This window comes from Amphimedon queenslandica, unplaced genomic scaffold (assembly GCF_000090795.2).
Source record: "Amphimedon queenslandica unplaced genomic scaffold, v1.1 AMPQUscaffold_13314, whole genome shotgun sequence".
NCBI lineage: Eukaryota > Metazoa > Porifera > Demospongiae > Haplosclerida > Niphatidae > Amphimedon > Amphimedon queenslandica.
Genome location: NW_003546450.1, coordinates 138,740 through 149,458, shown reverse-complemented (window position 1 = coordinate 149,458; position 10,719 = coordinate 138,740). Strand labels below are relative to the sequence as shown.

Sequence of the window (10,719 nt, the reverse complement as noted above, 5' to 3'; positions counted from 1 at the left end):
AGAGAGAGAGAGAGAGAGAGAGAGAGAGAGAGAGAGAGAGAGAGAGAGAGAGAGAGAGAGAGAGAGAGAGAGAGAGAGAGAGAGAGAGAGAGAGAGAGAGAGAGAGAGAGAGAGAGAGAGAGAGAGATGATCAGCCCATACCTGCTACACAAATAGTAAAAGTATCTCCAAATTCTTGCTTCATGAATTTCACCAGATCAGTCCCATAGCTAAACCCATCAGGCTTAGGCATCCAGTTATCAGGAAGATCTTTCATAAAAATATCAAAATGAAACAGCTAGACCATTAAAAAATCATACTTACCTCCACGTAGTGCTAGTATATTTTTGATCCCGAGGTTCTTGGCTTTCGTCAAATGTGCCTTCACTTCGTCTTTGCTATACTCGGCACATGTGATGTGGAGCATTGTCTCATGGCCACAGAAATTAAGAGCAGCATTGGCAATATTGACAGAGCTGGTTTCCTTGTCACCGCCTACACACATAATTAAATCATGAAAAATACCCAAATTTAGGCTTTCGGATGAGAATAAAAACAATAGAAGAGAGAGTGAAGAATTTGACACTTTGATAATGACAGTTGTTAGCAATTAGTCAAGGGACAAAATCCAACGCAAATAGCAACTGAAACAAAAGTATAGAGATACACTGGCTAGGAGCATCATAGTGACATAGTTAATGCCTTGCAGTTGGAACAAGTGATTATCAATAGGGAATCACCAGTAAATTCACATTACAACATACAATATTAACATAGAATAATGTCCTATAATAGTTCATTTAAGAGGCCTATCTCTTTTTCTTGTAGTAGAGTAGAATGAGATTGACTACAACATCAAGTAATGACAACAGCAGCTAGAGAACATACTGTACACTGATTCACTGAATCATGTCCACACTCTATCACCGGATTCAAAATCCTCTCAAATCCCAAATCTTACATTGGTATGTACATGTACATGTATTTCAATAAAAGGTCATTGAATTTCATCATTATCATAATTTAATTATTAACCCTTTAGTAACAAATATTTTTCTAGCTTTTACACCGTGCGTACATGTACATGTACCAGTATCATCATACCTGGGTCACCGGCTGCATGCCATGTAACGTCACAGAACAGCGGACCACCGGAGAACATGCGATCAAACCTCGCTATCAAGTTACTGGCCCCGGCTGGGGTACGGGGCGGAAAGAACTCGAGAGAGAAAAACTTATCGCCTCCATCAATCCGTGACTGAATCTTATCAATGAGGGAGGAGGAGGAGAAGAGAGGGGAATGAGACCTGGGCGTGTTCCCCTGACCGGAAGATGAGGAAGGAGAGGTAGGGACGCCACTGGATACGCTCCCGTTTGACCACACGTGGTAGAAAGGAGCTTCTGAGTGAGGAAGAGACGGGAGGGAGACTCTCTCTGACTCCATTGTTTGAGAAAATGAGCGAGACCCTTAGAGACCTTTAGAGAAACAAAAGGCTAAAGGAATGTCAGGCGAGATAAGGTGAGCTTGTGGTTCCCACGTGCTAAAGAATGCCACGCCCAAGAAAAATTATTCTCTGGGCGTGGTCAATTATTGCTCATTAGTTATTCATTAGCTTTAAATAAATAACAGTAGAAGCGCAAAAATAATAATTATAATTATATTTATAATTTGAGTATTAATCATTAATAAGATTAAAGTAATTCCTTCAAGGAAGTCTAATTTATTTTTGGTAAAGACAAGCATGTACAAAGCGAACCAGACAAGATGCTGAAACAAGCAACACAAGCCAAACCAAAGCTACACGTTGTATACATACAGTACAGAACGACCATGAGCCTACTAATTTATTTTTAATTTTTTAATCAATGACGTGATGCAAAAGTGACACAGACACCGGTGAGACTGCCTAGGGCTATTTGCTTAGTGCCTCGTGTTGGTTTATGTTTTAAAAGTTTATTTCTAAACAAGTCATAAGCTGCCAATGACCAGATTCACTACAATTCGACTTGGACCGCTATGAGTCAGCATTGGCAGTAAAAGTCGGCTCTTCTTGGAATGACGAAAATGACTGCTGCGCATCTTTGATTCAGTAAATGTGTGCACACAAACATAAAGCATACATGCTGCAGTATATAAGTACAAGGGACGCTAAACCATAGTAACATTTATTGACACCTGTGGCGACTTGGCATATGCGCTTCATTAAACTCTGTATACCAGTTTTTAATCATGCTTTCTAGACACAACAGAAAAACACGATACACGTGTTCGCTAGCCCACAGTGAATCCATTAACTCAATCATACAGCACTCTAAAAATAATAAATATTCTTACGACGTCTGTGGATTTCATTTAAGGCTCAGTTTATTTCTTTTCAGGTTTACATCATCAAATATATGATTTATGCAATGTAACTCGTCTAATTTTAGAATGATTATGTTGCATAGTAACACTGTTATTAGAATAAGACTGTGATTAGGTCATACTAGAGTTCAAGTATGTTTATTTATTCCATTGATATGCAGCTATGACCAATTGTAATGTTAATTAACAATGCTATTCTGACTCAGAGTGACTCGATCAGAGAGAAACAAATAACAAATACACAACTGCATGCATAGGCTAAATTCCACTCTTCTTTCTCTCAAAGCATTCACTTTCTTTGCATGCAAATTCAATTTCATCTCTCTAGCACAAAACCTTATAGCCAGCCCTGTGGTAACTGGGTCCCTTCCTAGTAAAGGAAGGCTGCCAAACCAGTCAGACCAGCTGTGTCTGGATACATATAGTTACTATTGTGTATGCATGTGCATGTGTATGTACATATACATGGTACATAGTGTTTTTATGTACATTTATAGTGTGGGTATGAGTGTGTGTGTGTGTGTGTGGACGTGGGGGATGCATTAATGACTATAATTCATTAATACAAGTCATTGCACAAACTATAATTGTGAAAACCGATCCCATAACAACCAAACTAGCATTATATAACTCTTTATAATACTATGCGCCACTAGATATTGTTTATTATACAAATAAAAATAGTACTGGGAACATGGCATATAAGATTACATAAGGTTTGTGTACTAGCTCTTGGTGAAGGAAGTGAGTAAGAGAGAGGGAGAGACAGATACAGATACAGAAAGAGATAGAGAGAGAGGGAGAGGCAGAGAGAGACAGAGACAGAGAGTTAGAGACAGAGAGAGATAGAGACAGAGACAGAGACAGAGACAGAAACAGAGGCAGAGAAAGAGAGACAGAGAGAGACAGACAGACAGAGACAGAGACAGAGACAGCTAAGAGGCAGAGGCAGAGAGAGAGACAGAGAGAGACATCTGTCCGTCAGCTGATAAAACCATTAAACCATTAAACCATTAAATTGGTACATTTTTCACTATAGCTACGTTACCATAAGTCTCACACTTGTAATCTTCTCTTACACTTATTATATAGGCAGCATGTATAATTACACCGCTAATGCATTTTGGCATAACAATATACCCAATAAATGATCCTTGGCATTATTAGCAGTATAATTAATGCAATAATGGGCAGCTCTGTCCCATGGAAAGATTGACAATTACGCACACCAATGAGCCAATGACATAATAATAATAATAATAATAATAATACACATGTACATCACCATCATGGTATATTATACATGTACATTACCATCATGATATATGCACACACATCTAATGGTTTATGGTATATCCTACCAGTACCATAATGAGTACTAATTCCCATGTACATGTACATGTATTGCATTACACCATATATATCCTATTCCCTATCCTGATTGTGTCCCAGTAGCATAATGAGCTCATGCTACTTACTAATGTTTCATGGCTTATACCATCTAAGTAGAGCTATTAATGTTTCGTGTTAGGATATTATACGAATTCTCCCTAATAGACAGGCAGGCTGCCATCTCTTGTGTGGCATGTACAACAATATATAGACTATCATTTCATCTGACTAGTGTACGTGTGTAGATGAAATGTATGCTACTATAAAATGACGCCATATCGAATGTTCGAGTAAGTGAGTAAGATTATGAATATATACGTTTCACATGTGGCTTGTAATTTAGCTTAATAAGTAACTAAGGGGGCAATATATCTGGCAGGTAACAATACACCCTCATCAAGTTACCTGGTAACAGTGTTCCCATGGCTAAATCTCAATTGGATTAGTTGGACATCGGTGGGCACTGGGTGTTGGTGGGATATCACATCACGTATTAGTGGAAAGAATAGTGAGGATGAAAAAGAGGCGGTTGATTCAGTAAGTAGGTGCATGAAAGTAATAGAGAAAGAAGAGGGAGAGAGGGGGGAGAGAGAGAGAGAGAAGGGGGAGAGGGGAAGTCAAAGGCATAAAAGAGCAAGGAAGCATGTGTGATCAAATGATTTAAAGTTAAACAAAGAGAGAGAGAGAGGAATAAACAAAAATACATTACTACACACTCATCCCAATACTACAACCCCACTTACCACTTACCACTACAATAGTGGAGCCAGAAGCAATTCAATAATGATTCCCCTTTCAAGTGTCTATGATACACTAACATACAAAAACCCTCAAAGCATACCAGGCAGAAACTTGCATAGTGCTAGGTAATACTTGCAATGCACTGAACCACATCAGACTTTGAAAGTCTGCCCTGTGGTCAAAGGGAGCAGAGGATACACAAATAATTAAGACAACTGAGCATTAATCTAATTAAGAGGCTACAACTCCTTCTCACACAATACTGAGAAGCAAATGAGAGTATCGGTATTATTTGCATACTAGCAACCATTTGAATATCTATTATATGTTTACCAGCCAATATACATATTTTGAATTAATATGTATTATACTAACAGGTATTGTCTATAGCACAATTTCCTAGCTAAAAAATACTTCAAATAAATACTTTGACAGTTTGCTACCTTTCCTCGAAACTAGTCACTGCATGGCAGCTATGAAAAATAAGCTCAAACAGAAGCCTCTCATTTCATAAACTGGTGGTACAGTGTTGGAACTGTGACTGCCAATAATAATACACTGCCAGTGACTTGACAAAGTAATGTAAATTAATGCGAGGCATTAGAATTATTCATAATTATGGGTGTATGCACTATGTTGTGCAATGATGTATGCAGTGTAGTATAATTGTGTGTGTGCAACAGAGAAATATGAGAAGGAGATAGAGTAGAAATGTGGCGACGGTCTATTAGTTTCGTTTATTATTTTACAATTATTCCAAATACCCAGGGAAGCTAATATAAAACCACACACACACTCTGCCTGATATACATTTACTCCCCCTCTTCTTATTGTATTGAAACTATTCCCAGAACAATAAGACAGAAATCACCAGTGGGTTTCAACTTCCTTATTCTTCCCTTATAATGTGGCACACGAAGGCGGTCCTGTCTGGTATGCAGGGACATTTCCAGCTTCACACACTGTGTCAACAATGAATCACACACAAGGCTGTCATTAGGCTGTATAATCAGCAATTCCCCTAGGCCCATTAAGATTTTATTACAACTATAAAGAAAGAGAGAGAGGGGGAGGGAGGATAAAAGAAGGAGAGAGTTCGAGTAATAACAATCTTAAATTTAAAAGGATATTTTGTCTGCCTTCTCTGGCCTAAACTGACTCTTTACGACCCTCCACTATAACGATAATCACTCAAAGTTCTACAAATGATCAAATGACATATACTCCCTCATTAGGTCTACACACACCCACTATTGTCCATTTAGACCAAAATTTCCATTCAGTCACAGTCAGGAAATATGTCTCTGCACCTGGTCGAATTCCAATAGCAACAAAAGCCTAATTCACATACTCCCATTAAAGTGCCATAGATACACACGCATATTAATGCTCCTATTCATCGAGACCAATGACATAATGAATGCACCTGGCTGTGTGCATCCAATAAAGTGTTCACGGATTACAAAAATCCTGTACACACCTAATTATCCATACATGATTATGTCATGCAATTTCCACCAGCATCTAATAATAGCATTGAGTTTATGACAGTGAGCTCTAAGAGTAAATAAACCCTTAGCCTTTTAAACAGTTTTTACATTATCAGAATATCACTGGTATGGCTTCTGTTTTCCTAGCAACAAAATTTGAGACACCATTTCATCACCATAATAATAATAATAATAATAATAAGAAGAAGAAGAAACATACATTTATAACAACATTAGCATGTCATTCTTCAGTAGGAGATTTTAAGCACTCACTCTATCCCTCTCTCTCTCTCTGCAGCCAAACTAGTGACAAACCACATACTCTCTTTTACTCCATGAACAAATAACTGCTCAATGCTCCAGTCTAATTGGATTAGGAGGGTTTCGAGCTCATGCCCTTTCTGCCAAATTAATCAAAAGGAAATAAACCATATGCTACAAGTAATACTTTATTGCTTAAAGCTTGTGGCGTGTCTGATTAAAACTCATCAGAGACATCCAGTGTTTTGATTATGGTCATCTCAAATATCAAACTGAAAGTCGGCGTGTAAGTTTAGTATTTATCTATTGCCAGCGGGGACCCTTTGAAGTGACGGGTAGCTATAGTAACGAATGAGAGTTTGATATTAGAGGCCCCACTGTTTATGGTTTTATCTCAGCGTAAGCCTTCGCAATGTTTTTATAACATGTTTACTGCTTTCGAAGATGGTGACCCTATAAACCATGTTATCTCAGAGGAAAGCTTGAGCTGGTTTATAATGGCAAAATGTATTTTTTTTTTGTTATGAATTTTTTATAAAATGAGTAAGTAAAAACTATTTGTATTTGTGGGCATAGAATCACTGTAGTAGATAATTGGAGGACTACAGGATGGTCTAATGACTCCTCAGCTGCAGCTATTATGCTGCTTGAGAATATAGGCTGTAATGGGATGAAAAGGAACTTCCTTCCTTAGTGCAGCTATGCTTCATCCAATGCCGACAAATGAAGCAGGAGCTTTGATGTTATGCACACAAGAGGAAGAGCAATGCTATGGTAAGACAATATTTCTAGGTAGAGCAATACAGTTTGTCTTTGCATGTCCAGCAAGCGCATGTTGCAAACAATTATAATCTCCTTTTCATGATGTTGCCAGTCTGGCCAGTCCAGCCAGCCAGCATAAACAAACAACAATTTAGTCACATTCATGACTAAAGAGATACTTCCATTTATGTAGCTACTAAATTGGGTGAGAATGGTAACAGTAAATTCATTAGTTTGTCACACTTTCCTTACGCTGTTGTTATATTGCACCAATTCATTCTGTGTAGCCTTCAAAGTTTACACCATTAATTTAATAATTGATACCTATAAATGGCCCAGTTGTTATATTGTTTACCCCCAATGTCTTTCCTCCTTTCTCTCACGCTACCAAGCTGTTAGTTATGCACAAAGTTCAATTAGCTTCTGCAGAATTATGCTAATTAGCATGAGACGGCGCCCAATATGGACATGCGGAAATGAACGGACGAGAACGGAGTGAGGCTATAGTATAAAAATACTGCAAAAACTGTCTCATTTGCTGCATACCGCTCATTCCCTACAGCACAAAGACTCTATTTGTGAGCTGTTTCTCTTGCTGTTACCTTGATTCAATTAAAGAACAACATCATCAAACAAAGAGAGGACAATGACTGCTGCAGTTATGGAAGATTTCAGAGTAAGTCCTACAACAAAGACTCGGTTACTACTAATTTTAAAAGAGGAAGCGCGAATTATGCTAGTCCTTTGTAGCAAAGCTTGAAGAGAGTTGCCTCTTTTCGCCCGCGGCAGTTCTGGGTTACAGGAGCATTACTTGGCAATTATATACAGCAAATTCACACCTTGCATGAAAAGAATGGATCCCGGCTGTACTCCCGAGCTCCTTGGGCCATAATGAACGTGTTTATTCTACGAGTTTATGCAACAGTTGTTTTAGTGGTTGAGAGTCAAATAGCTGAGAAGTGGTAGTACAATTAAAACACAGTCCTTGAATACCATTAGAGCTGACACACCTTCAACTATTGGCTGCCAATAAACTTAAAAACACACAATTTACCATTTCTCTCTCTCTCTCTCCAGGTCACTTCAGACAAGCTAGAAGAATGGAAAGAAGTCCTACCCAGAGCTGGACCTAAATATCGTCTGGGAATGTATTTCGATACAATCCACGAGATACCTGAATTCGACGCTGTCATAGATCCAGAGGGTGGCTACCAGAGCACCTGGGAAACCGAGACAGACCTTCAAACTGACTGCGACGACTACGGCAGTTTCATATTTTCGAACATCGATGGAGACTCTGCCTCGGTCGTTTGCTTGGAAGAAGACGAAGCTGCTGATCTAATAGAGAGGTTTAACCTAAAGCACAGGAGTCCTGGTTCCACCTCTCCCCCGAGACAACAAGCCGTCGTCGGTGACATAACCCTTTCCTCTTTCGCCTCACCTTCCTCCAATAGACAGAGCCAGCCAGAGGTAACGTACGACAGGGTTGATGGCGACGATGAACACGTATATGAATCCATTGATGATTGTGTGGAGGAATACCAGCTGTTTCTCTACAATGAGGAAGGGTCTCCTCCTTTGAATAATACGCCCACACATGCTAGAATAACAACGAAAGTGAAACAGCATTCCGGGATCAAATCGAAGCGAAGCTCCTCTCTCCCAAATCCACAGACGGAGACGTTGGGATATTTCTCTAACAAGCATCACCAGAGCTCGCATCGCAAGTACTCGGATGTGTCAGATTATGCTAAACTAGCCAAGAAGCGCTCGGAACCAAATCCTCCACCACTTCCTCCCCCCAATCATCACCTGCCATCAAGCGAGTCCCATTACAGTCAGCTTTACAATCGTCTCTCCTCCGCTACCTTTCCTTCTCCCAGTAAAGAGCCAAAGCGTTCTTTGTCACAGCAACCGGTAGCGGTACTCAAGCACAAAGGAAAGGAATACATGTTACCACTCGGAGACAACAAACCGAGAAGACACTCTGCAAGCAGTGCGTCTCCCAAACATGGCAACGCACACATCCACCCATCCCCCTCCTCCTCATCTCATCTCAGTAACTTTTATACGACAGTCACAACGCCGACTCATCATGCGAAAACAGATCCAAAAGAGACTCTGTCTCCAGTCGGAGGAAAAAAGAAATCGAAACACTCTTCGTCAACAACGTACAGTAATCAGACCTCATGTGCATCCACTAACAGTCTATCGAAATCTCATGTAACTTTATACGGAGTTTTGTGAGAAATGACTCTCACTCTCTCCCTCCCTCTCACTAATCATTCATGAACATTTATTTGGCATTATTGTGTTATTATATATATTTTTGTTATTATACAAACAATAACAATAACAACATTGAGCTCTTTTTATCTCTTATTTATTATTATTACACATACACACACACACATACACTCTTCACTTTCATTTTATGTCTCCTCCATCTATCCTCAAACTTATTTATTATTTGTATCATTTAATCCACCCTCCCTCTCTCTCTCTCTCTTCTCTTTGCCACTTCTATTAGTCAGTTTGTAAATGTCAATAGCACCATTTTACACTAATATGACAACAATGAAAGTTAAACTGCAAATGACATCAGCACCCATAGCCATCCTACACTACTGCAACAACACCACAAAACTTGCCCTCGACACAAAAACGCATCCACCACCAACCGTCGCCATTCCTGCCAAGTTGGTCTGACATACAAGGGACACGCATGCATAAAGACGGACAAATTTGATAACAATGAAACATATGCACAGACAAATTGCTAATAATTTGCCCTTGTTGATGTCTATGGAGTATGTACAGCCAAGGCAAGACAAATGCGTTCAGCTATATACGCATAAAACTAAAACACTTTGCTATACATAATATCAGGGAAGGTTATGATTTCAACTAAGAAAACATGACCAGTCATTATACTGCAAAGGACAAACAAAAAACAGGAAAGGTTAATAATCACAGTGAGTTAGCAGTAACTCAATCAGAACAGAAAATCAAGCGTATATATACACACAATGTACATAACACACATAAGAAATTGGCTCATAACAAGGACACATAAGGCATTCTTGACATAATAATGTTGAATGTGTGTGTCTTTGACACAATACATCAATTATGTACACACGGATGAATGGATAGTGTAACTATAGACTATAATTTTAAATGTTACTATGTACACATATATGTACACCTCTCCCTCCTCCTCCTCCTCTCTCTCCTGCACCATAATAATAATAAATATTATTATTGTGTTCTAAGAGAGTTTTCACAACCGGGACAATTGTGGAGTGTCTCGTGACAATAGAGATCACAATCTATACAGAAACTGTGTCTACATGAGGGACAAACGTAGACCTAATGAGAATAGGGAAGGAGGGAGGAGAAAGAGAGAGAGGAGAGAGGGGAGGGAGAGAGAGGGAGGGAGAGAGAGAGAGAGAGAGAGGTGGGGGAGAGAGAGAGAGTGAGAGAGAGAGAGAATAAGGATTTCAATTAAGAATAAGAGAAAGGAAGACGAGAAAAATAAGAGTAGTAACACAAGGCGGATAGGAGAGATGATGAGGATTGAAGCACACACAATAGTGAGTACATATATAATTATACAGTAATCTGATACCAGGCAACGTAACCCAATTGATAAATCCAATTACACAATGTATACTGATTCACACAACATATCATTACCACACACACACGTATACACATACAATACGT

General features: G+C 39.1%; 3 protein-coding genes across 3 annotated transcripts in view; 1 reads left to right on the top strand and 2 right to left on the bottom strand.

The window, feature by feature from the left end:
- LOC100636961 (methylenetetrahydrofolate reductase-like) overlaps positions 1-1,518 on the bottom strand; it is a 10,083-nt gene extending 8,565 nt beyond the window's left edge. The window contains exons 1-3 of the mRNA XM_011406745.2: positions 1,084-1,518; positions 304-474; positions 142-249 (exon numbers count right to left, since the gene is read on the bottom strand). Coding sequence (XP_011405047.1) covers positions 142-249; positions 304-474; positions 1,084-1,423 — 619 coding nt within the window. The 5' untranslated portion in view covers positions 1,424-1,518. The remainder of the gene's footprint in view (positions 1-141; positions 250-303; positions 475-1,083) is intronic.
- Positions 1,519-7,505: 5,987 nt separating this feature from the next.
- LOC109583288 (uncharacterized) lies at positions 7,506-9,579 on the top strand. The gene is made up of 2 exons (XM_019998559.1): positions 7,506-7,666; positions 8,068-9,579. The coding sequence occupies exons 1-2, from the start codon at positions 7,637-7,639 to the stop codon at positions 9,235-9,237; spliced, it is 1,200 nt and encodes a 399-aa protein (XP_019854118.1). The 5' UTR covers positions 7,506-7,636; the 3' UTR covers positions 9,238-9,579.
- A 296-nt stretch (positions 9,580-9,875) lies between these two features.
- The window catches only part of LOC100636837 (general transcription factor IIH subunit 2-like), a 10,474-nt gene continuing 9,630 nt past the window's right edge, over positions 9,876-10,719 (bottom strand). The window contains exon 16 of the mRNA XM_019998542.1: positions 9,876-10,362. Coding sequence (XP_019854101.1) covers positions 10,252-10,362 — 111 coding nt within the window. The 3' untranslated portion in view covers positions 9,876-10,251. The remainder of the gene's footprint in view (positions 10,363-10,719) is intronic.

Coding starts and splice junctions, on each gene's coding strand:
- LOC109583288 (XM_019998559.1), top strand. CDS start 7,637: ATGACTGCTGCAGTTATGGAAGATTTCAGA. Junction 7,667..8,067: donor CAGTTATGGAAGATTTCAGA/GTAAGTCCTACA, acceptor CTCTCTCTCCAG/GTCACTTCAGACAAGCTAGA.